The sequence below is a fragment of the Pogona vitticeps genome, chromosome 2, assembly GCF_051106095.1.
Source record: "Pogona vitticeps strain Pit_001003342236 chromosome 2, PviZW2.1, whole genome shotgun sequence".
NCBI classification, from domain to species: domain Eukaryota; kingdom Metazoa; phylum Chordata; class Lepidosauria; order Squamata; family Agamidae; genus Pogona; species Pogona vitticeps.
The window spans coordinates 59509439-59536344 of record NC_135784.1 but is presented as its reverse complement, the minus strand read 5'-3'; the positions used below and the strand labels follow the sequence as shown (position 1 = coordinate 59536344).

General features: G+C 42.5%; 1 protein-coding gene across 1 annotated transcript; it reads right to left on the bottom strand.

The window, feature by feature from the left end:
• On the bottom strand, nt 1–26807 carry KLF15 (KLF transcription factor 15). Its single transcript, XM_020810288.3, has 3 exons — nt 26411–26807; nt 14474–15571; nt 1–3099 (listed from the first exon to the last, which is right to left on the bottom strand). The coding sequence occupies exons 2-3, from the start codon at nt 15514–15516 to the stop codon at nt 2931–2933; spliced, it is 1212 nt and encodes a 403-aa protein (XP_020665947.1). The 5' UTR covers nt 15517–15571; nt 26411–26807; the 3' UTR covers nt 1–2930.
• Nucleotides 26808–26906: the final 99 nt, after the last annotated feature.

The following is a 26906-nucleotide window of genomic DNA, read 5'->3' as shown; positions in this document are numbered from 1 at the left end:
TTTCAAAATTTCAGTTTTCTTTTTATTGTCAAAGTAAATATATTTTATGAAGAACAAAGGAAAAATATACAGAATTGTAACTTTATGTACAATGGCTTTAAAGATATCCTTTTGTTTCCAATTTACAATTTTTCCATGTGTTATTACAAGATATTTTATATAAATGTGCAATATGTACAGTTTTATTTACATACATTCATAGGATGTGAATTTTTTAAAAAAAACAGTCAACAGAAGAGAGATTCATTTCTACGTCTTTCTAGAGGACAGAAGGAATGCATTCCTACAAGAAGGTCATGGATCTGTTGCTCTTAAAGGGCAACCAAGCCTCCATTTTGACTTATCAATACTAGAATTGTAGTGTTCTATTTCCCATTTGGCTCACCAGAAAAATTAAAATAAAATAAAATGGGGGAAAGGAGGAACAGACAGGGCATAGTCCAAAAGAAGTTCATTGCAACCAAATCTCATTGAAAGCAATAGGGCTTACTTTCTGTAAGCCTGTCCCATTGCTTACAATGGGATTGGGTCATACTTCATGCCTGTATTTCCCCACAGACAGTATCTGGGATCAAAGAGGACTTGCTACCTCCTTTGTTTAATTCTTTTAAATCTTCTCTTATTATCAGATCCTATATTGCTAGATAGCTTTGTCCTATTAACAGACTACAAAAAGGGAGAGGGTAAATGTTGCCTAAAAGGATAATTTTGCATCCAGCGTCTGGTTATATGTATATATTTTAACTTATTATATATCTATATATATATATGTAACATGAATATATTTTATATCTTTCTCCATATAAAATATACTCATTCCCTTCTTTAAGTCCTTACCATCTACCAAGCTGGCTAGCTAGAACACCAGATGCCCTAATTGCATTGCTCTCCGAATAGTGGCCTATGGGGATACTCTACATTTGGCTACCACTTGCCATCTAAGGCTCCAAAAGTGCGTTCACAAAACATTCACTAAGTCTTAAGTCTTCTTATCCCAACAGTTTGAACAAGGATTTTGTTCCACTTTGTAAACATGGGAAATGGGCCCGGCATATTCACAGAGCTTGGGAAGCTACTTTTTAAAAGTAATTATAGTTCTAAAAGGCTCCATAGAATAACGAATTACTGCCATCATTGCAATTGGAAGCGTCTCTCCACTTCACTTGCATGCTTCTCAAGAATAACCAAAATAGTTGCCATTTTTGTTACCTGACAAGAAAACATCTGAAATCATTAGGCTGTGATTAAAAACATAGTCTCCTTCCATTCACCTTGTTGTCACATCAACACCCAAAACAGAGCACAAGGCAGCAACATAAGCCATCACTGGAGCCATGTGACAGTCCTTCTAGACTATTTTGTGAAGATACACCCCATAACTAAAAGGTAACTTTTAAAATTACCATTAGTTTGCAAAAATAGTGAAGTTATCACTAGTTAGGTTGTCAATGTAAGGTCATGTAGTTATACCTTCATTATTTAAGAAGTAATTGGTTACGAGTAATGAGTCATTCGTAACAAGTTAATGCCAAGCTCTGTTCATTTAAGCTCCTTTAGGCGAAAATCCTATGCTGCCAGTATTACAGCCGTCATCATTAGAAACCATATAAAGATGACAGTGAAGCTTTTTTATAGGAGGTATGTCCAGGTGATTGTAGTAGGAACACAAATTCTTTGTCCTTCTCCTTGACTTTTCCTCCCTTCCATTGCCAATGTTTGTCTTCAACAATCCAGTATGGTCTCATTGCAATGTCAAGCAGTGGAGCTGAGAGTGAATTGGGCAGTCTGGGATGAAGTATGGAGGTCAGGAGCCAGTAAATGATGAGTGAAGGGAGGGAACATTTGGTGCAGAAGTGCCAAGAAGCTTAACAAACGAGCAGGCTTTACACAGGAATTGGGGGGATCTGACAGTCTCTTCTCAAAACAGAATTCTGGTTCCAGAAAGAACACAGTATTCAGACTAGAAAATGAGACTAACTGGTTGGCAGAATTTGGCAGAAATAACTTTCTGAACGTATCTGTGAAGATTCTTTCATCCAGGTGAGGTTATCTGGAGGTTGAGTAATGGCAACTGGACTTCTTTCTTATTAGGTTGAAATGTTTTCACTACTTGATTGAAGAAGCTACTTGAATGAGTAGTGAAACGTTTCCATTTAATAAGAAAGAAGTCCAGTTGCCATGACTCAACTGCCAGATAACTTTCTGGATGCTACAGCTCCCAGAATCCTCGCACTCACACGGCCACTAGCATTCAGGCGCAGGTAGTGGTGCTGTAGTAGTATCTGGATGCTACAGTTTCCTAAAAGTCATTTTTCCAGCCCCCCCCCCCTTATTGCAACGTGCATAGCACTGCATACCCACACACATGTACAAAGACTTTGTCTTTCTGCTCTTTTGATAGCTCCCACAGATCCCTAGCTGATAAACACCACCATAGCAAACAAACAAACAAAATGTACACACACACATACACACAGGATTTGTTTCCACATCAAAAGGAATTTGCTGTTTCCAAACTGGATAATTAGGCCAACTTAATACAATTTTAAAAAATAAAACAAACCTTCACAATGAATAGCCCTATACACGAGCAAAGCCCTCAGGAATGCCAGAACTATAATTAACTAGCAGCGAGGAGCCCATCAATTATCATGGTGCAGGAGAAAACAGCTAAATATAAAACACCGGGATTTTCAAAAAAGCAGCAATAGCAACAGCAGGAAGGAAGAGAATGAAAAGAAATAAGGCCAAGTGGTAGGTGGCAACAAAGAAGATGCACGTGGTGCATGTGTGAGGACATGGCATCAGACATTACGGGGAGATGAATAAATTATCACAATAAGGTTGCTTCACGAGAACGATGCTGAACAAAGGGCTGCCGACACCTATTCTTGGACAAACAGGTGAAAAGGCGGAGGCGGGAAGACACCTCAGTTCACTGCGCGCATAGAGCGGCTGCTTCTAGGAAATCGATGGACTTTGACATGCTTGGACAAGTGGTCACTTCGAGCAAACTTCTTCTCACAGACAGGACATTGGTAAGGCTTCACTCCCGAGTGGGAGCGCCTATGCCGAGAAAGTTCATCAGATCGAGAGAACCTGAAAATAGAAAAGATGAAACCGATCACTTTATTGCTTCCACCTTGGTAAATCACCACCAGTACATGGGGGAAAAAAAGAGAAAATACTGTAATGAGCATTTCTATCTCATAGGGATGGAGAACCTTTGGCCCTCCAGATGGCTTAGACCACAACTGCCACAGTTCTCTGTTATTTGCCACATTGGGTGGGGCAGATGGAAGTTCTAGGCCAAAACACCTCAGGTGTTCTGTATCCTGCCTCTGTTACAGAACAAAGTTCTCTCCATACATTATTTCAATAATCCTTATAATAGGCCCAGAACTGAAGTACAATGATTTTGTAGTTTCTTGAGAACCAGCTTTATAGTCTTTGTCTCTCTTTTTTTCACACAAATGTGCAGGTTGTCAGATGTCCTTTTATTTCAGCTCTAACCAAGGTGAAAACAGAGTTTAGCCACCATGTCTGGGGAAAAAAAAATAAGACATTTTTCTTTTCTACCACTGCAGAAAAAAATGCTGTTTTTCTGAATTTTCTCTAAACTTTTTTTCTACAGGAAACAAAACTAAACAAAACAATAGTAGCTGAGTTCTTCTTCCTTGTACTTGTTCATTTCTCTGCTAATGATGAGCTTCATCCTGAAAAGCTGTTGGATAATTATGTCTTCCCCTAGAGAAATTTACTGAAGTAGTCACTGTCTCAGTCCACAAACAGGATGGAAAATTTCAAGCACAACTTGGAAAGTTACTTTGAGGAAGAGTAGGTGCTATGAAATGCTGAAGCCCTTTGTAACAAGGTCACAGAGCATCATCCTACCACTCACGGCACTGTTGCGAGCATCTCCAGCATGCCATTATATTCATCCCCCTTCAAAAGTCTATTTCTCAGCTCTGATTTCAAAAACCTCTTTGGACATGACACTACCTCAAATTGCCCCTGGAAGAGTCCAGGGTTCCTAACACACGAGTGAAAATGCAGCCCCTTTAAAGAGCAATGTCTTGAAGCAGTGTCAGCCAGATAGTAGTAAAGAGTGGCTACAGCTTTAAGAAGACCTAAGCCAGCATGACCATTCTCTTCTCTAATTCCAAGTATTTAAAACAACTTAACAAAGATGTCACTGTTTATGTATATCCGCTGATATTTATTTGTATAAGCAAAACAAGAAACGCTAAGTCCATTGGGATTTGCCTTTATGAAGAGCATATTCAGGAGATGAGGGGAATGTGCTTATCCAATGTATGTGTCATCTGAGCTATGGAAAGCAACATGAGTTAAGATGATAAAAATATATTTTACATCATAACTGAACTTGCAGTTGATCAGGTAACAATGTTGCTATGTTCTTGCCCAGCTTGCTCAGAACGATCGTCTTACAATACCCATAAAAATAAACTCAGTGGCCCGTATGTGTTTACAAAAAAAGAAGGAAAAAAACAACAACCAAAAGCTATAGAGATAGAATTCTGCATGCTGTTATGTAATATCTTAAAGTATTCCACAAGCTTGTCCTTATTCGTGTTGAGTTGCTATTATGTCATGGTTTTACATATTTGTAATGATACAAGGTAACTGTATTAGAAAGATAAATATACTGTACTAACAGATTGTTCTTGGAAAAACAGGCAGCAGTACTTTTTGACCCATGGTAGAAAATCCTCATCATTTTAGATCCTGGAGTTCTCAGCAGAATAACAACAATGAACTGAGGAAAACTTCTACTGATGGAAGCCATTCTGTCAATAGAACCAGGAGGGTGAGATTCTCTCTACCACAGGCTTTCAATGGGACTTTCTCCTCTTTTGACCCCCTTCCAGCCCCTTGCACCTTGCAAAATTCTGCTAGGGAGCTTTTTCTGGCCTACTGGAAAAGGTGGCAGGGGGAAGGGGTGGAATCTGTCCACCTTGTTCCACTGACAGACCTGTTTCCCTCAGTTGGATCCCAGCCTGTATCTGGAAACGGAGACAAAACATTTTCCTCATTTGACATCACAATGCTTTAGATATTCTAAATCAGGTGTGGGCAACTGTGGCCTTTTCCCCCTCCCTAAAACTCCTATCTGCCCTATATTGCCAATAGTCAGAGACCGACTGTTCAAAAACAGCTGAAGAATCACAATTGTTTATCATTTTCTAAACCAAAAAAGTATTTGAGTGGGATGTAAGTATGCTAACCTTTTTAAAAAGAAAAATGTCCATTTAATGGTTATTCCCTATTTGCAGGGAACCATAGCTCATATTTCCTTGCTCTGACCACCCTTCAGGATATATGGAAATGGTTTTGGCACTATTTAGGTCTTACTGTTATTCAACCAGATCCCATTACAGTTTTTGGTATATTATGTAAGATGAATCAAGAAACAACATTCCCTTTGGGCCATGTAGTAATGGCGAGTTTGGACTCTGGAATTGCAGAGCAGTGGTTCCCAGTCTTGAGTCCCCAGATGTTCTTGGACTACAACTCCCAGAAATTCTAGCCAGCACAGTTAGTGGTGAAGACTTTGGGGAGTTTTAGTCCAAGAACATTTGGGGACTCAGAGACAGCATTAATCTGGCTCTTTGCAAAGCATTACATTTGCCTGCATGACAGTTGCTGGGGAGAAAGATGCATGAAAATGAAAATGGATGGACTCTCGCTTTCTGAAGCGGCTCTATGAATGAATTGACCCAGAGGAAACAGTGCCATGATTTGTGGTGTCTTGGTGCTTCTGGGGTAATCTGGATGAAATTATCCATCACCCCTGAGCAATAATATCTTGGATTAGCAAATAATCTAAACCCTCTGCAACATTTCTATCACACCCATTTCTCGATCCAGGACAGGTTTGTTAGAACGTCCTAGAATTCGTCCTGGTGTTCTCTTTGGGGTTGAGAACCCAAGGCTAGTCTACCTTCTCAGAGTCTAGGCCTCTAAACAGTGGTTGATTCTCCTTTCTCCTTGCTCTATGTGTTCAATATGTATCAGAATGTAGAAGGGCTAGAAGTTTTATTAGAGTTTGGTTAGTGTTTACTCTGAAAAGGCCTCCAGGGTGTTCCATCACACTGTTACTACAGTCTCATGGAAAACCTGAAAGTGTGTGGCATAAATACCATTTAAAAGGTAAAGGTAAAGGTTCCCCTTGACAATTTTTGTCCAGTCATGTCCGACTCTAGGGGGCGGCGCTCATCCCGCTCTTCAAGCCATAGAGCCAGCGTTTGTCCGAAGACAATCTTTCCGTGGTCACATGGCCAGTGTGATTTAGACACGGAACGGTGTTTACCTTCCCACCGAGGTGGTCCCTATTTATCTACTCGCATTTGCACGCTTTCGAACCGCTAGGTTGGCGGGATCTGGGACAAGCGACGGGCGCTCACTCCGTCGCATGGATTCGATCTTACGACTGCTGGTCTTCTGACCCTGCAGCACAGGCTTCTGCGGTTTAGCCCACAGCGCCACCACGTCCCCCTAAATACCATTTAGGAACCACAATATTAATACAATGGTGAAAATCCTATTGCTTAGCATAGTAAATTGCACTGGATGCCTACATTTGATCAAAGGGGATTAGGTGTATAAACTCCTCCATAAATTTTATTAGTTCAAATGGACATACTCTATCTTCAAATGACTTTAATATAGTTAATTGCAGTTAAAGGAGGCCCATTTAAATCAAGAGGACTTACAGAGGAGTTGATGCAACAAATCAACATTGGTTCAATGGGCCTAGGTAAAGGTAAAGGTTTCCCTTGACAAATGTCCAGTCGTATCTGACTCTAAGGTGAGGTGCTCATCCCCATTTCCAAGCCATAGAGCCAGCGTTTGTCTGTAGACAGTTTCCATGGTCACGTGGCGAGCATGACTAGACACAGAACACTATTACCTTCCCACTGTGGTGGTACCTATATATCTACTTGCAATTGCATGCTTTTGAACTGCTAGGTTGGCAGGAGCTGGGACAAGTGACGGGAGCTCACTCCGTCACATGGATTCAATCTTGCTACTGCTGGTCTTCCGACCTTGCAGCACAGAGTCTTCTGCAGTTTAACCCACAGTACCACCATGTCCCATGTTCAACGGGCTACTCTAGTGCAATTTACTATGCCAACTGGCAGGATTTTGACCAATATTTTTCTACTCCTTACAAAGGTTTGATAATAGCAGCAGCAGCAACAACAGAGGCCATGATTCTCATACACCTGGATCTAAATATGAAAGGCATCCAGAATCATGGCTAAATACCAAAAACCCAAATTTTCACTTAAATTGTGCAAAGGCAACACACAAATATTGACTAGTCTTTTGAGTCCCAAGGACTGTTATATAAAAATTTAGGTGTCATGTCCTAAAATATCAAGGGTGTAGCTTTAAAGATCAGTTTCATAGGTCACATACCAACCATGGAATTGGATATTTGCATTTCAACCTGAGATCTGAGTTCAAGTATGTGAACTGCAGCAAATTCCAAATTGGATTTTTGAATGCAGAATTAATTTAGAAACGTGATTATGGCATCTTGATAACAACTTCAACCAAACTCTTTCCTAATTCTACAGCTCTATTGCATCTGATATTTACTTAGTGCTTCTTCTTGAGTTGCAGTTAACATTCTTTTATAGAACTCTGTCAGTTTCCCTTTCCACCATAGGCAATATTAGTATACAGGTGAGCATTCTGATACACATTCACGTAAAGGAAATTTAGTACAAATGATGTGTATCAGACCTACACAATTTGTCTCTTGAGATGAGGTGGGGGGAGATTATTTTGACATCTGCTGTGAAGGATCTGAATGCTAAGATACTTGAGGTGGAGTGTCATTCATGTTGCCCCATCAGCAAGTTTTAAGAAATCGTGACAAATCTTTCCTTCCTCAGGGAGACATTTCTTGTCTGGCTGCAGGGCTTATCTGAGTACATACCACAACCAGATAAGTTATCTTGCAGAATCTCATCATGGTGCAATGGTAGCAAAAACCATTCAAGTCATTAAAAATGAGGGTAACTTAGCCCACTTCTTTCTCATGATGAGTTACCGTACCTGTTGTGTAATGCCTACAAACACTGCACATTGTGGTTTCATCACAATGTAAGTTTCCCTACTCCCACCAGCAGCCAGTACAGGAAGGTGGAGCGCAGTCTTAAATGTGGTTAGATCCTTTGTCCATTTGCCTCAGTGTTTTTACTTCAGACTGGCAATCATTTCTCCAGCTTCTAAGGCACAGGCTTTTCCTTTTTTAAAAAATTAGATTTATACCCCGCCCATCTAGACAAATGGTCTACTCTGGGTGGCATTAAAAGATTTAAAAACAATAGAACCAATAAACATGCAGAGATGTCATGTTCCACTTCCTCCTTTTGAAAGGAGATGCCAGGGGCTGGATCCAGGACAAAGCTTCTGCTCTGCTAGAGATTGGTGGTCCCTCCTCTTGCCATGGATGTGGAGCAAGGGCAGAGGAAACGCACAGCTTGATGACCCTGAGTCACTTGGTGTTTTCAGATGTTACTTGGTGAGGAAGCAGCTGAAGTGCAGATAATGTCATACAGAGACTGGTACAATATGCAAGGCCAGCAACTGATCCTGGAGGCCAGAGTGCCAATTTGCCAGATACTACTGATGCTGTTGGCCGCATGCTGTAGAAGGAAGAACCATACAGCCGAAGAACAGAGAAAAGGAGAAACTGATTGGTAGGATAAAGACAGGCAGCTGCCAGTCATTCAGAATGCGAAGTTGTTTTTCATTTCAAGAATCCCAATGTGCACCAAGCAGAACAAGGTGCAGAAGGCATCTACTTAGAGTGGAAGAACAGGGTGTCTCTGAGCATATTCTGAGCAGTGGGACTTTCTTTTCAGTACCCAGAGCTGAACTAATAATCCCATCACACAAGATTATTTTTGTTTTCCCCAAGCCTCCTTTGTTTCTGCAGGCAAATTTGAGGGGAGAGGGCATATTTTTCATTCTATTGTTAAAAGTCAGAAGAAACCCTTCTTGATCTATTGCAAACCAGTTTGTTTTTCAGTTGTCTCTCTGGTGACTGAATGAACGGCAGTATGGCTCTACCAGCGGATCCTCATCGGCCTTCCATTTAACCATCATGCTACAGGAGAAGCTTGAATAAACACATTTAGGGCATAGTGGTTGAAATCTTGTTGTTTAACATAGCAAGTCACACTAGAGTATGTCTAGACAATCCGTGGGAATTTGGAAAGCCAACTCCCCCATAAGTGCCATTAATTCAGATGGGCCTATTGGAGTTGTAATTTATTTTAGAAGTGTAAAAAATGTTAAGTTTCAATCTGTTGTTATGAGCAAATAAAAAGTCCATGCTGTGATTCTTGAAGTGCGTGCATGCACACCAAGCCAGCATGCATGTGTACCCCTCAAGTTGTTTTTTTACACCAAGCCACAGGATTTCAGCCATTTGTTTTTAATTGTATTTAATTACATTGTCTTTAATTATTGTTTCATTCGGTCCCCTGTGGGAGAAAAGCTAGCAATAAAATAAAATAAAATAAAATAAAACAGTGCAGCAATGGAACATATGCTTTGAATGCAGATGGTCCAAGGTCTCATGTTTTGTCCCTATACAGGTGTGGCTGAAAAAAAAACCTCTCTATCTGAAACCATCTGTGTTAAGAAAGCAGCCAATCAGAACTCTTTTCCCCAGACCATCTTGATTTATATATGCTTGTGCGTGTGTTTGGGTATATAAAACATCCTGAAATTCTGTTTGGCTTCTAAAGCTGAAGGGAAAGTATACTGCCAGCATTTACACAAGGCTCTGCCCCCTGAGCTACTGAAGATAACTATAACCAGACACACAGTCTGGTCCTTGACTTCGTGCCTGTACCCCACTCTGAACTCTGTCCACCCTCCATTAAGGTCACAGCATTAATAAAAATAGAAAGCACAAAGCAGTGTGGGGCATGCTAGCAATTTGAGGTTCTGCTGTTTTTAATTTCATGATCCCATTTATTGAGGAAGAGGGAACACTTCAAGCTCCGTCCACAGCTAAATGAGACTTTGGAAAAGTTAATATTTTCTCAATTAAAACTCCTATCCTGCAGGACTAGTAGGCCTGCTGGTTTGAGTATTCTAGGAGACAGAGTCTAGAAAAATAACTTTTTCAAATATTTCATTTCCATGTATATAAACTAAGGGAATTTCCTTCCTTCCTTCCTTCCTTCCTTCCTTCCTTCCTTCCTTCCTTCCTTCCTTCCTTCCTTCCTTCCTTCCTTCATTTTTATATCACCCCTTTAGTGAACATACTACTCTGGCCAGTTTACAAATAAAAGTCAGAACCCCTCATGCCCCATATAACAATACTATCATTGTGAGGTGTTCACTGATCAAGATCTAAAATTAATACAAGAAAATGGAAGAAAAAAAATAATATTATCAGCATTCGGGAATAGGTTATTAAAGGCAGGTTTATATAATTCTGACTTCACTAATTTCCTGAATTCAGGAGGGAAGGAGCCTGGCTTTTAATTGCTTTTTGTGCAGATTTAAGTGGGGTGGGGGTAAGCAACATTGAATGCATTTGCTGTGAGGGGTAGAGGAACTCTACCCATGCTGGCATAAACAAGAAGGGGGGAAAGACTGAAGGAAAAATACCAGCAGTATCTTGGGCTTGTATGTTCATTTGAAAAGATAAAGAGCACTGGAAAAGAACAGAGGCTCCAGAGGTACTCAGCACAGTCATGTGAGGTTCCCCTCCTCTCCTTCTCTGAACTTTTGAAAAGTAAACATGTTCCACTGATAAAAGGAGAAGGGTGTAATTCTGAGCCCTCTTAGCTCTAGTTACTGGCAATCTGACTTTGATGATCAAGAAGAACATGCAGCAAGTGCCCCAAGCCCAGATTTATTTAAATGGCAAGTACAGGATACATGAAGGACACAAGCACACCTTTGAAAAATGTGCAGCATCCCTCCTTCCCTTTAACAAAAAGTCTCAGCTGGATAGGTCTGGATTGAGATGCACCTGGCCCCAGAGTGAAGGCAGGATTAGATCTAAAGTGTTAAGATTTTCTCAAATGCACAAAGGGAATGGCCAGGACAAGATGCACTTGCTGCCAGTGGCAAACCTTCTTTGTATTCAGTTTCATTAATCTTTGACCTCAGAGCAATTCTTGTATTACCTGAGTTGACTGATCTGTGTATTTAGCGGCTTGCGTAAGTGGTCAGCTCACCAGAGGAAGAGGGGAACAGTCACAAAAAACCTGTGGCTCAGCTTCCAAAGGCAAGGATTTTTGGTTCCAAAGCATGCCTGCTCACAGAATTTGGTCTCACAGATGTTTCCATTAAGCCTTCTCTCACCATTGTGAGTAGCCATTATACCTTCTGAAAGACTATATCACTTGACTCAGATGATCAGATCAACAGTGGGCAACTGTAACCCAACACACTTTTCTGGGATGGAGTAACCCATAATCTCTCACTTCCAGCTATGCTGGCTAGGGCTAATGAAACCTGCAGCTTCCCCAGTACTGCGAAAATGCAGTTCTTGAATTCTTTCAATTCTTGTGCACCAGCTTCTGGGGGCCTCCAGTTGCAAATGAAGTCATTTGCTCAAAGTTAATTGCAAAGATCCAGAAGATTAAAAGAAGTGGTGATCTACCAACTGTACAGATTCCTAATCAATGAATATGAAGGTGGTCTACAACTTCTGGTAGCTTAATAATGTCTAGGATATTATTAAGCTACCAAAACTTGTACACCTATATGCGGCAATTCATCTTCTGTCCTATACCATACATCAAGCAGGTGACACTCCCTTACCCACCGTTTTGAAGAAATCAGAAAGGCCAGTTACAAAGCAAATCAACCAATCTCTCTTTTTACAAAACCTGGGAAATGGCCATTGTCCTCTCCCCTGTGACACATGCATAGTGATATTTTTCTGAGCTGTAAGAGAAATTTAACTGAGTCTAGCCACTGCTTGTCATACAGATGCATTCCTAAATATCCTGTGTGTGCCTTTATAGAAAAAGTACAGCGGGTCACTGCTATCTGGCAAAAATGGGAATTAGAAGGAAAATAAGAAAGTATTGGGAAAATGCAGGTTCCACACTGTGCACAGAAACATTCTGGATCTACTGAGTGATCCAAATGTTCTACATAGGCATCCTAAAATGTATCCATCTGTGTCTGGATATACTAAATACATCCAACATCGGGGGAATCTCATTTTATTCTGTACCAATGATTCCCAACCTTGGATCCCCAGATGTTCTTGGACTAAAACTCCCAGAAGCCTTCACTACTAGCTGTGCTGGCCAGGATTTCTGGGAGTTGTAGTTCAAGAACATCTGGGGACCTCAGGTAGGGCACCACTGATCTATAACATACTCAATCCTTCCTAGAGGTATGGACAGACCATCAGCACTGCATAGTGATGTAAACCTGCCCTGTTTGTACCTTACAACCCCCTGTCCTCTTGACATTTTCACTCATTGCATCTATGCTTAGCTTTGGCTCACCGGATAGCCTCTGTTTACTATTGTAATTATCAAGTACATTCTTAGAACAAATAAGCATAGGAAGTCACCTACAGGCCTCAAATGGACATGGTCAGAATACAAGTGCACAGATTTCAGAATGTAAGAAATCATTTTAACTTTTTTTTTCAAAAAATCTGAACATTTTGGTGTTGCTTCCATGCACTGATTCCCAACAATAGGTCTTATGATGACAGGAAAACAAACATTAGAAATGGCAAAGGAAACCATCAGGACAAAAACAGATCTTACTATTAAGAACTCAAATATTTTTGCAGGGATAGGAGTCATATGATTCCCCAACCCAGAGAAGTGTCATAGATTTTGAAAGTCAAAACCTAAATTTATTGGACAAGTCAAGTATTAAATGAAGAGTTTTTCTTTCAGAGATAATCCGTATAGACCATAGGAATCAACCAAATACTCTACTAGTTACTTAGTAAACTGCAATTTGGGGTTTACTTTGGTTGTTTAATACTTAATCATGTGAATCCCAAAATCTAGAACTGAATCATACAGGTTTGGAGCTGGAAAGATTTGTGGACAGAGAGGTCCACATTGAACCCAAACTCCTCAAAAGCAAAGACATGTTTTTGTTTTTTGATGCTCTTCTCTGTTTTGAAGAAAAGCACAAGCTCTTTACACCCAGATATTTGGGAAACATGCACAAGTACTATTTCCCACTTCAAAACCACATTTGTAGTCACTGCACAGTAGAACTCCAGAACTATCAGGTGTGTCAAAGATTCTCAACACAGCAATGAGTTACAAGCTAATAAATATTCATCAGATGACTTTTGGAAAAAAACATTCTAAACTGGTGTGAATTGAAAATCAACACTGAATCGCAATTTAAAACTGCTTTGTTTGTTTTCGTGTAACAAATGAGAAACCATGAGAATTTTTCTCCTTGCCAGAAATAGATCCTTTTTTGTTTACTACAGGGTTTGGGGATTGAATGATTGATTGATTAATTGATTGATTGATTGATTGATTGATTCATTTGTTTGTTTGTTCGTTCATTTGTTTGTTCATTTGTTCATTCATTCATTCCTTCATTTGCTCACTCACTGGCATTATTGGAAATGAGAATTATCAGAAAATGCAATAAACGTTGGCTTCTTGCATAAAAAAAGTGGTTCTAGTTTCACTCTGAAACTGGAGCCAAGAATTCTTGCAGATTTTAGAGTATTCTCAACAGGCTGTCTTCCCACATCCAGACAATCTATATTAAAGACAAAGGGGACACTGCCAAGATTTCTTCACAACCCTAGCATTCAGTCCTTCACAAAACAGATTTCTATAAATGTGGATGTGTGCATTCACATAAAACGCTTTGAAAATAATGCATCTGATAACTGTATTTACAGGTACACAGAAAGTGGTCTTACACTAGGTCAAACCATTTGTTCATCTAATCTCACAGTGCCTGACTCTGTCTAGCAGGAGTTCTCAGGTAGAGCTGTTCCCCACCAACACTCTTTGACGGACAAAGCTCTACCGTTCAACTTGAGTTGATTTGTGTCCCAGATCATCCTGACCAGGGTGTTCTGGAAGCAATAGTCCAAAAAGGCAAACTTTCCCATCGCTGGCCTATGCTTACTTTCTACTACTTGCAGAAAGTAAGGTGCAATTAGGCCAAGAATGCCAAATGCCAATGCCTCCTCCAAAATAAAAAGTATTGTTGGAAACGAGATTCAGTTTAGCATTTAGAAAGATATATATGCCACTAAAAACCACTAGAACGTGTTCTGCAAATCATTTGTGTCCCTGGGATAATCTAAGTGAAGTTCTAATGGTGACAAGGCACGAGCGAATGTGTGTTCATAAATAAATTTTGTTTACAATGGCTGCCTTACAAATGAGAAGAAGAGTGATCTCTATGAAATACGGTTTACCCATCATCCCCTCTTAGTACTGACCTCCAGCCACATCCTGGCCAAGTACATGCAAAAGGTTTTTCTCCCGTGTGCCTTCGCAGGTGAGCTTTCAAATGGCTGCTCTTGGTGTACATCTTGGTACATCCAGGAAAGGAACATTTGTGCATTTTAATGAGTTCTGCTGCAGGGTTCTTCTGGAACTTTTGACCCACGAGGACCCCCGTTTGACCCTGGATTGTACCACCTGGCCCGAGAGGTTTTGCAGCTATTGGCACTGGGGCTATGCGGACAAATTTGGAAGATGAGTTCAAACTGGATGACTGGACAAGGTGCGGCACAAGCGCAAAGGTTTGTCCTTGGATGTTGACCAGGAGCTGTGCAATTTTAACATTCTCTTGTGGTTGCCCTTGTGAACTAGGGCTTGTGTTTGACGCTTGCTTAACTTGGACAGGCTGGATTTGGAGCATGACTGGTATCCCTCCATCAAGGGGCACTGTTCCATTCGATGCATGGCTACCTTCTACTGCGTTGCTTGACTGTTCACTTTTACTGTCTTTTAAACTAAGACTGGGCATGAGGTGGTCTTTTTGCTGTATAGAAGCCACAGTAAGCTGGCTACAAGCTCTCATGTCTTTGGTCTCACTTTTAGGCCCTTCCTTGAGTTCGGTCTCCATGTTCTCTTCCAGAAATTCCTCTATCTCCTCAAGGGTGGGCTGGAATGGTCCAGAGTCTTCCATCTCCACCATGAACTCAGGCATCCGAAAATGTTCCTCCTTCACAATGGGCTGAAGTCTCCTTTTGTCCCACCAAGAGGCAAGGCCGTTTCCTAACGATGCCTGGGACAGCAAATAGTCCAAGATACTGTCCTGACTCTCAGCACTCGATGAGCTCCCATAACTTGAGCCAAGAACTTGGGAATCGGGGCTGGAACATGAGCAAAAACTTGAGGAATCGCTATCATCTTCAGACAAGGGAGAAGGCAACATTTGGTACGACCTCCGCATGGGCATCATGTCCCCGAAGTATCCAATCGAGGGCCTGGCGGATGAGAAAGCTTCATCCGCAGGAAGCAAGTGATCCACCATTCCTGGATAACCTCTTTATGCGTCTCCCACCAGCATGTACCAACAGATCAGGAGCCTGAATAGGAGAAACACAAACAGTGACAATCAGAAGTCAGGTTTAATCATGCATCTCGGCACTCAAAAACTACAAAGCTTTCTGCAACTCGGCTTAAAAGTCCTCGCTGATGGCACATGTTGCTACATGTTTTGATATTGCTTGTCTCACCCAAGAGGATTTCTTGAGTGCTTGAAAGCCTTTTCCCAAGATTGCACCACATGCTTGCAAAAGAATTCTTTCCAAAAAATAAAATAAAATAAAGAGCAACTCTGCATCCTTTAGATCTCTAACAGCCCTTTGCCAAAACAAATTCTGGTGAGAGGAGAGAAGGGCTATTCAGCATCGTTCTGCTTAACTGAAGCTAAAGGATAAGGAGTAGGAAAGCAACTGAAACTTTTACCATCTCCTAATCTCCGTATCAAATAGAGTGTTTATTGCTGGGCTGTAGCTTTCCACTGACTTTATTTTTAACTTGCTCACATACATAAATATAGGCTAATCAGGGTGTAATGCAAAGCTCACTATAGTACGAGCTAAAAATATTGGCTTTGCTTCAACAGCAAGTACACTAGGAGGATTTTCCTTTCCAGATTAATGAATCCAGTTTCTAGCACCATGATCCTTTGCACGGCCCTTTCTGCAACCTTGCGTTAAAGTGGACTAAATAACCACTCTACCTTGGCAAAGAGATTTCTCTTCTTTTCAGGGCTGCCCTCCCTATTTTTTTTTAAAGGCCCTATCTGATATTGGCTCTGGTTTTTAATTCCTGTGGTCCACAGTAAAGGTACAATGACTTTATTCTCCTGCCTCTCATTTGGAGACACTGCCTTGGGATCTAAATCCCACAGCAGCATCTAAATACAAAAACTTGTTAGACTTAGCCTCTCATTTCGATGTGGGATTTCAAATCATTGAGACCAACCCCTTTGAGCCGCAGCTTCAGACATGCTTCAACTTACTCAGCTTCAGACTTGTCAAGAAAAGAAGACACAGATCTCCCTACTCAACTCAAATGGGTACCAGAGGCAAAAACAACAGCTGCAAAACTGTACTTGAAGTTATCAAAGGAGGATGGCGTCTCAGACCAACATCACTTTATTATTTATTTATTTATTTATTTATTTATTTATTTATTTATTTATTTATTTATTTATTTATACTCTGCCCCTCTAGACCATGTCTACTCGGGGCGGCTTACAACATAAAATAAATCAATATTAAAAATATATAAATACAATTGCAATATTAAGACAATTAATTTAAGAAACCATTACATGGTTTGTTGCAGTTAAGGTGACCATGAGTAAAGTTTGGGTGAAAAGAATAGTTTTTGGAACTAGAACTTCCAGAATCATACAGTATAACTACTGCCAGAAGGATTTTGGGTATTGTGGTCCCGAAATGTAGCATTCCCAACTTCTGTCAAAAACATAATACTTTTGGTAGGGAAGCTATTGGGATGGTAGAGGCTAGTTGTATAATCGGGCTTTCAAAAAAGAAAGAAGAGCTTGGAAATGTTCCTTTTTCTCTTCTGTGACTCCCAGAATCCTCCAACTTGGGAGTTGTCATCCAAAAATGGAACATCTCCAAGATTTGCAAGAAAGAGGGAGAACATGTGTGGTTTGTACGAGACAGCGCTCTGACACCTTTCCCACAGCATCATTTTTAACATGCTCGTTTGCAGTGGCTGCAGCAGCCACTTTACCCTGAGAAGTGGTCACTGTCTCAAAGGAGGGGTGAAAGATGCTTATGGGAATCTTCTATAATCCACACTGCTTGTTCTGCATACTTCATGGCCCCATGTTTGTTTTGCTCCACTTAAGGAAATAAAATCCCATGTCTGTGAGCTGTGGCTGATTTAGCAAGAAATGTTTTGCACAATGTCACTCACATGCTCTGTCAGCCTGAGTCCATTAACATTCCACAGGAAACTCAGAGCAATAAAAGTGTATTTCTTCAGTCCAGAGAGGGTTTCTTGACTGATGCAAGGTAAGGTGGGGGTACGTGGCTAACTCAATCTAAAGAAAGGCCACTTGTTGGCCTGCCAAGCTGCACGCTTTCCTAGTTGCGCATGAATGCCAGTCCTTTCTTCCTGTCAACTGACAACACTTAGGAAATGGTCAAATGGATTAAACGGGAGGAAGTTCAAGCAAAGGTTAGAGGCCATGTTGTGGGCCCATAGCCTGGAATCATTCTGAGCTGTAAAAATGATTTTTCACATACCTTCATTCATACACCAAAAGACAGCATTTGCTCAATGCCTATTTCCTTGGCTCTGTGAGCTTTACAGCACCACACTATACATGTCTCTACCTTTCCATATTATGGTGCATAGAATTACAGGATTTCTTCAGGATAATTTTTGGATTAATCAACTTGAAAGAAAAGTTGATTAACTGACAGACAAAATGTACTGTCAGCTCAGCTGAAAATTAGGAACATATTTTCCTTACTTGTTCAGACAATGTTGTACTAGTGTTATTGTATTAGTGTACAGGCAATGAAAACCAAAATATGAAACATGATTTTCAAAATAATGAATGTTTATTGAATTATCACACATTTCTTTCAATATCTAAAAATGCATCAATATGTAAGTTTTGTAATATACCAATGAATTTAATCAGTTGTTTGATTAGTTAACCAAACAACTATAGAGGATTTCTCAGTTAAATAAACTTTATTAATAAATTTATTCCAGCTTTTCCCCCTATGCAAAAGAGAATACAAACTTAATAAAACAATATGAATACTTTATATACAGGCATCTGACATCTTCTTGCATGCTTAATTAAGAAACCAAACCAGATAAGCCAATAGTTGCTCCAACTGACAGAGCTGAAATACAGTCTCATTTGCAAAGTTTCCAAACTAGCTTGTATGACAGATATATAAGATTTGGCAGTTTTGATGTCATTAAAAAGACAGTGATTCCTCCAGAAGAGTTTTCTGGGGGAGAGGCAGAGAAATGTGGTCAAGAAGGACTGAAATAGTTGCAATATTTCTTTTCACATCAAACCTAAACTTATTTTATGTGTGTCGCTGTTGTGCTGTGGTGCCAAGTCAGAACCGACTTATAATGACCCTAGCGGGGCTATCAAGATACCTGAGATATATAAAGAGTAGTTTTGTCAGTTTCACTCCCCTGGTCAGTTTCCATGGCTGAGCAGGAGTTCGAATCTTGTCCTCCAGAGTCCTAGCCCATCACTCTACCACACATACTTTTTTCTGCTTTGGCATTGCAAATTGCTTCATTTGTGTCTTAAAGTAGCACCTAAAGTTGTACTGTTCCCTATTTGCGGAGTTTAAAAAGGCAAAAGCTTTACACAGGCAACACTGTGAACACGTCCTATACAGTGTGAAAGAGGCAGCCGTAAACTGCCCCAATGCTTTGCTTTGCAATCAAGGAGGGAGAAAATCCTCTTCTCTCTTATGCTTCTCTCAGGAAGGCAGCAGCAGCCACAGATACACAGCCTCGATTCCTGTGTTGGATTTGTGTCTGCAACAGGCACAGGTGTTGTTTGTCCTGTAGATCAGTGGTCCCCAACTTTGGGCCTCCAGATGTTCCTGCACTACAACTCCCAGAAGCCTTCACCACCACCTCTACTGGCCAGGATTTCTGGGAGGTGAAGTCCAAGAACATCTGGAGGCCCAAGGTTGGGGACCACTGCTGTAGATGGTTCTCCTTGCATACCCTCATGCTTCCTAACATTCTGAGTGAATGAAATTTTGTCATTAAAATGATTTCATGCATTCGATGAAAGAACATGATGACCTGGAGGCTTTTCCCAGGTTCTGCAAAGTTTCCAAATTTTTCTGGATTTCTTTTTTCTGAGCCTCCACATACCTAGTCAGGACCCAGGGGCTAGGGGTTGGGGAAGACATGCTGTCCGGATCTTACTTACAGGGGACTCATCTTCCCCATGCTCTGACATGTCTACGTGAAACTCCCAAGGGAAATTAGGGGTGAGGTATCATTAGTATACAGAGAGCACGCAGATATGTTTCATTCTCCCCCCCAACACCAAAGCCAGGTGTGTTGATGGAAGCCTGGAGCAGATGGTCTGAGGTTAGGTTAGTGATAGGCAAGGTAAAGGTGGAGAAAGTAAAACTCAATGCAGATGTTAATGCTGAGGGATTTGATTGATCTCAGCACTGGCAGTTCCCTTGGGGTGGTGAGGATGCATTCCCCCTCAGGGACCAGGTGAACAGCCTGGAGCTGCTATTATTCCTTGAATCCCAAATAGGGGCAGGAAGGATTTTTATCAGAGGTTGCTGCCCCAGCTGTAGCTACTCCTACAAAAACAGCCATCTGCCCACAACAGTGATCAGGAACTCAGTGACCTGCAGGCCAGTCTACAGTGATACACTCTCTGTAGAGGGCTTCCTTTAAAAACTGAAAACTACAGTGACATCAAACGGTGGTAGCCTGCACATTATAGGAGATCGACACTAGCTCCATGTTAACACCTAGGGACGCAATGGCATTCAGCTCTTAGCAGCATCTACACTAGTGTCTGTTTTCACATCATATAATGCCACTGTAAATGAACTGTGCCAGGGTATATGAGGGTAACACCAGGCAGAAGGTAGATAAATATCTACTGACAAGCTCCTGAATGATTTGCAGTTAGATCACGAAGTGTCTTCAAAGTGCAGATGTTTAGCAACAACACTTTTTAGGTCTGAGGCAGACTGGTAGCATCCTTGGTTTGTGATCCATGGCAGTTTTACAGGGGCTATTGGGGCATGATGGGAGTTGTAGTCATCAGATTAGAAAGCCTGAATTAAGGAGAGCATCTTCCCACTCAACACTACCCTTCAACATCCAACCTGCTCAACTTTTCAGAACGTTTCCTGCTCTGAGTCCTGTCCTTGCTTTACATTAAATTGTTTCATTATGCTCCTCTGAATCTACACAGTATACTCTGTTATGCTGCTCTGCATCTGTTCTTAATATCCTGATATTTTAGATTGTGATTCCAGTGGAAAAAAGTCTGCTTCATTATGTTTTATTTTATGATTTTCACAGGGTGATTTTAATATTCTTATTAGTCACTCTGCATGCACTGTTGTGCCATGTGACAGGAATGACGTGTAAAAACAATAAGGTACATAGATTGATAGAAAGCTTGACAGAGAGACATATAGATCTGAATCAAACTTGACTAAGGCTGCGATCTTACCTAGGCATATGCTCAACTTCTGAGTAGGATCACAAATACAGTGCATTTACATGGCAGTCCAACTGCTATGGTCATATGACAGAAAAAGGGAAACCAACGCCTTTCTCCTTTCGGTCTCTGAGGACAGACATCTGTCCACAATTCAGTACAATGAGCTACACTTACAACACAATCTGGTATACATCTGTTTAGCAGCAACCCCCACTGAGTTCAGTGGGATGTATGCCTGGGTAGGACTGCATAGGGTTGCAGTCTTAAGCTCATTGACTGCAATGGATTTAAAACTCACTAACCCCATACGATCACAGGATTTGCCACAGCAAACACTCATATATCCAAAGAGCTCAGTGAAGCAGTATTTCAAAAAACGAAGGAGGAGGAGGAGGCAGTGGCAGCAGCAGCAGCTACCAGAGGTACAAAAACAAGCCAAGAAACACAGCTGAATGGAGGACTTAACAGCTTGCAAAAGTTATTCTTTTGAATGACAACCTCCCCGAGTCCCATTGGTTTTTGGCCTTTGGCCAGGCTGCCTGAGGGGTCTTGGGAGCAGTCAGCCAAAAAAGTGACTTCTCTGAACTCTGAGGTGGAACAAATGAAGACGGAAAAACAGCCAGAACCCCTCTGTATAAATTGGCCTTGTTCTCTATCATTTCCACTTGGGGTAAGAATGATAAGTGAGTCCTAAAAATATGGTACTTAGACTGTGTAGAGGAGAAACGAAGAGGAAGAGTGAAATAGCCTACAAATCATGAGTATGTTTTTTTTTTTTTTTTACTAAAGGCCCAGCTGTTTTTCATCTTACATTTCTATTCCCATATGGCAAAAATCAGTGTAGTCTCACTGAGGAAACATGAACACAAGGCAAAGGCGCCCAGGTCAGGAGGCCTATGTGAGATCTTAATGCCACTTTCCTTGCCCTGTCACAGCTGTCACTGAAAGTGAGGGGAAGGCTGGATTCAGAAGGAATGGGCGCAATCGTTCTCCCACTAACGACTAAATGCTCACCCTGACTTTCGGATTCTCACAGAAATATGTAGCACAAAAATAAATAATGTTGCAGTTATGGGAGTTAAAGTGCATTTTAATTCACCAAGGGCTGCTTGCAACTGTGAATGAATGAATAGTTCCTTTCATCTAAAGCTAATTTTCAACAGGACGCCCCTGGCCTCCCACTGGTAGGAATCTTCTTACTGACTTCACAGCACCACAGGGGTATTATTAGGAAGCTGCTTTCTCTTTACTTCTCTTAAGAGTCACCTTGTTCTGAACAACAGCTGTTTGCATAGGTCACTAGCTAAGTATTAGGCCTGAAGCCTACTGGTAGTTAGACCAAGTAACAGAGTAGACCCACTGAATCAGTGTGCCTTCTTTAAGTGTTGACTAACCATTCTGTAATTGATTTGGTGGCTCTGCTTCAGCTGGGACTTGCAGTACAATTCTGGTCTAAGAGGACAAGAACTGTTCTATGGACCAGGGCACCGCTTCTCAGAGGAGAATGCAGAAAGCTATGTACAAATTGAGCAGTTTGTCACTCCGGAGGACGTTTGGCATACAACTGAGGAATGCCATCTCATTGCTCCCACTGGGTGCTCTTTAAACAGCTGGGAATATGCTGACAGTTACACTCAAGGAAGGGCTGCTGCCAGCTCTTTGATGCCAAACAACCCCATAAGCCATGTTCCCCCTACAAACTTGGACTGCACAAACCGAATGTTCTCATTACAGGCAATTATCCAATGGGAAGATAATCAATGTACTTTCAAAGAATGTTCTTGCAAAAATTAACTGGAAAGCCAGGGTCTAGAAATTCCAGGAACTACCCAGCAGGCGCACACCATTGTCACTGTTTTCCTGTAGCGAAACACGAGCCACTGTGCTCTAATAGTTGGTATATGTCTTCTTTAGATTAAGAGAAATAAGTTCATGTTTCTGCTTAACTGCGGAGCAGTGGTGGGCAACTGCCATGGGACCAGGGGCCATAAACACCCATTCTTAGACCTTGCAAGGTGACACTTACTTACTTGTTTAGCATACCACCCCATTTGCCCCCCTGGGGGGGGGGGGAGAACGGTTTGATTCTAGGATGGCCAGATACCAAAAGAGAAGAAGACAGGCTTCTTCTGCTTTTAAAAAGAGAGTTTCAACAGTGTGACCTGTCATGCCAGCTTAACCAGCTGCAATTCCCTTGTCTACACAAGATGCAGGAGTTTTGTTCCCTTTTGCATCTGGCTGCTCTGCTGGATTTTCAAAGCTAGAGTAATAAACAGGACCAGGAAGCATATGTGTTTACGCTTGAGTACACAAGCCAGTGTCCCAACGTGTAAGCCTTACATTGTGCATGTGAGTTTTCTTCTATAAACTATCCAGCTGATACACTTGAAGACACAGTAACAATGGCCAAAACCCACCTACCACCATCAGTCTTTGGGGGATTAAAAAATTATATCAATACATTCTGAACAATTGGGGAATGCCCATGCATACATGTAAACATATATGCACCTCTAGGAGAAGAGCACATGGGCTAAGACATTTTCTGAAAACCCTTGATAATGTTAAGTCCTCTCTCCTGTACTCACTTTGCCTCTGACAAGGTTACTAGTAAGCAAGCTGGCATAGATCAGTGGATATAGCACATTTATTATTATTATTATTATTATTATTATTATTATTATTATTATTATTATTATTATTATTATTATTATTATTATTATTATTATTATTATTATTATTATTGATAATTTTGGCAGGGAGAAAAGGCCTTCCAGCAATAAGGCAGAACAGAAGGAAAGATACAGCAGCACATATTTTGTGCCATGATCTCATTTTGTAGACAGATTTATTCCAGTGTTTCTTCAGGCACTTGATTATAAATCAAGACAGAGCAAGTTTCTAGATCTCATGGTTGGAGAGAACATGGGATCCAGGCCAAATTCTCACAAGAAAGGTTTAAAGAAGACTTTTCTTCCCTCAGTGTCTCTACCTCTACCATTTACCCACCATAGGTCTTGCTTCCCCCCCCTCCTTCCCATCCCCTTGTTTCGTAATTTAAAATTACAGACTACATAACCTGTCAATCTTGGAAAGTTGATAAGTAACCCGAAGTCTCTGGGAGCCGATTAGGAAAGACTGGCACAAGATCAACATGCAGCCTAGCTCGCTGAGTTGGTTGCAACTGCTGCAGGAACGGAGGGGGGGGGGACAGAGCAGTCCCCTTTCTCGCGTTCAAAGCCAACTGGCTCTAAAATACACCCATTCTCTTTTGTTTTCTGAAGGAAGGAAGGCTTTGTTTACAGCCGTCAGGGCCAAAGACTTTAATCCACATTCCACTTAGACATTCATGCTGGTCACACACAGGCAACCCCAAGCCCCTCTCTCTCTGCCCCGTGATCAAGAGAGGTGACTGAGTGAAGGTGGGGGGGGGGTTCACTGTCCTAGCCACAGAGGTACCGGTTGGGGGGGAGGGAGGGAGAGAGAGAGAGAGGAAGAGGAGGCAAGTGGGGTTGGAGGGACACGCCGCCTACTGAGCCTTGCAAGACCTGAGGCTGCAGTTGAGCTGCGGGGGTGGGGGGGGGGAAGAGAGATTTGTTTTGCTTCCTCTAAATAGCCCAGCGTGTTTCAGCTCCACAAGACTGCGCGTGAAAGAGAGCGGCTGAACACGCTTCTCCACTCCCTCCCTTTGGCCTCTGAAATTTGAAATGACCGACAGTAACCCTGCAACCCTCTCTCTCTCTCTCTCTCTCTCTCTCTCTCTCGTTGCAGTGCTCACAGCTGCCGCCTCCTGTTGCGGCGGCTGCCTCTGTGAGCTTTACTTTCCCACCACGACCTTCCAGAAAAAAAGAAGGGGGGGGGAATTGGTAAACACCTCCTCGCTCTTTTTGCGGGAGAACCTGGAAGGCCGGCCTCTCTCCTTTCCCCTCCTCGGCGGCGCGGAGTCCTATCTCGGAAAGGAGAAAACGCTTCCCCCCCCCCCCCCCGGGCCAGAAGCGATACCTTCACAATTACATGGAGTGGCTACATGTTGGGGAACGGAGAGAGCAGAGTCAGTCCTCAACCTGAGAGCAGCTGAGAAGAGACCGAGTGGGGATCCATACGTGACGTTTGTTCCTGCCTGGGTGCAAAGGCGAAAGGGGACCTCCGAGACGCCGCATCGCCTGTGAAGGTCATCCGAGGGTCTCTTTTGCCTTCTGCTCCGAAGGAAAAGAAACCTATGGCTTTCTCTCATGACAGTTTATGCAGGTTTTCTCTCTCACACACACACGCACACGCACCTGTGCTCAAGATGGAGAAGCTCTATGTGTGGAACAGTCTTGTGCTCCCTAGGAAGCCCGTGCAGTATCCTTCCTTGCAGGCTCGGAAGATAAAACTCAGCGTGTGTGCTGGGTGACCCAACTTGGAGGTATCACATTGCTGATCCTAAAAGGCAGGATTTTTGGCCGGACGGCATGGCATGGCAGGGCACCGCTTCTGACTGTCTCCTTAGCTTCCCAAAGGAGACATACCAAACCTTCTCTGGTGTCTGACTACGCAAGCTGCAGAATCACACAAAATACTTCAACAGACTAAACGCTCTTTGAAGCTCAGAAGCGCCTCTGCTGTGTCACAGCGCATCAACGGGGCTTGTGTCGAGCTACAGCCTGGGGCCGGCCTGTTTTGACAGCTCAACTGTTCTCTGGGACCTTTCCCCGGTGACAGCTGACTCTCCTTGCTCCCTTGACACTGATTTACAATAAAGATCGCAAAGCGCTCGCCATCTGCAGTGCCTCTCCAGCCTCTTCCCCCGCCCCAACCATGTGTTTGTATTTCACTCCTAGAGGTGCAGGATGGGAAATCTTAAAATAAAACAGAGACATTTTTAACCTGCTGGAAGGAGTCGAGCCTCGAGTGAAAAACATGGAGAGAAAAAGAGGCCTCCCCTCTAGGGCCGATTTCTGATCCCTTCCAGCGGCCACAAAAAAACCTCACTTCCCAGCTCAGCTGGGAAGCGGGAAAGCACCACCGGGCCTGCTCGTTATTTAAAGGAAGGCGACCGTTCCCCACACTCTATCCCGCCTGAGGACGGCTGTAGCCAGCGATTCCGAGACCACGCTGCCTGACTGAACATATGGTAAAGGAGAAAGCGCCACGTTCCTCGCTCGGAAAACTCGGATCTCCATCAGAACTAAAGGATCGCAACGCATCAAAGTCTAATAGGCAATTATCTTGTCCTTCAGAGTGGGAGAGAATCCATAACAGGATTCCACACACACACACACACACACACACACGTTTCCCCGCCTCGCTTTTTCTGCACACTGTAAACACCTTACGCACAACGCCCTGCCGAGGTGGATGCGAGCAAAGGCAGATCTCGCTTCCATTCCGACAACATTCCTGGGATTCTCGTGCAAACTGCATTGCATTGAATCGATCCGACCCGATCGGTCCCTCCAGAGATCTCCGTCACTGATCCCAGCCGTCCTGCTTAGCGTTGCTACGCACGCATGCATACACACGTTGCGAGACACCTTCACGGGAGCTGACTTCTTCCTTCCCTTCCTCCTTGCTCCCTCCCACCGACCATCCACCACCCCCCCCCCTAAAAATCTGGCGCTTCCCCATTGCCTTACGAGTCAAGCCTGCATTCGTTCTTTCGCTCTTATTTTGGAGGATAATCTTAGTTGCTTCTTACCTGAACTTTCTCCTTCCTTATCAACACCGGCGGTTGAGGGTGAACCTGGGAAGGGAGAACAGCGAATCCCCCCCCCGCCCCAGTTTTAGATTACCCACTGGGGGCAAAAAATCCCAGCAGCTCCACTTGACATTTAAAAAAGAAAAGTAAAGAGAGAGATTTTTTTTAAAAAAGGATGTTTTTAAAACCGTAGTGTTCCCTTTCCCCCTCCCCGAAGATGAGAGATCCAGCAGCAAAGGGTGTCCTTGAAAAGTGCCTCGAGGTAAACGGGGAGGGGGGGTCCCACCGGGCGACCCAGCAATAGGGCTGGCGATGTGTCTGCCCTTTAGCTCTCCCCGCGTAGTACTATATCCCCCATCACATGACCGCCCGGGAGGTTAGCCCTGGGAAAGCAGGGGAAGGCTTGAAGGAGGCTCGACCCAAGCCGGCCGCCTGATTGGCTAAGGAAGAGGCAAGGGGCTGGCCCGAGGGGTTGTCGTCAATGGGAGCCTCTGGC

Coding starts and splice junctions, on each gene's coding strand:
- KLF15 (XM_020810288.3), bottom strand. CDS start 15,516: ATGGTGGATCACTTGCTTCCTGCGGATGAAGCTTTCTCATCCGCCAGG. Junction 3,100..14,473: donor TGGCCAGGATGTGGCTGGAG/GTCAGTACTAAG, acceptor TTCTATTTTCAG/GTTCTCTCGATCTGATGAAC.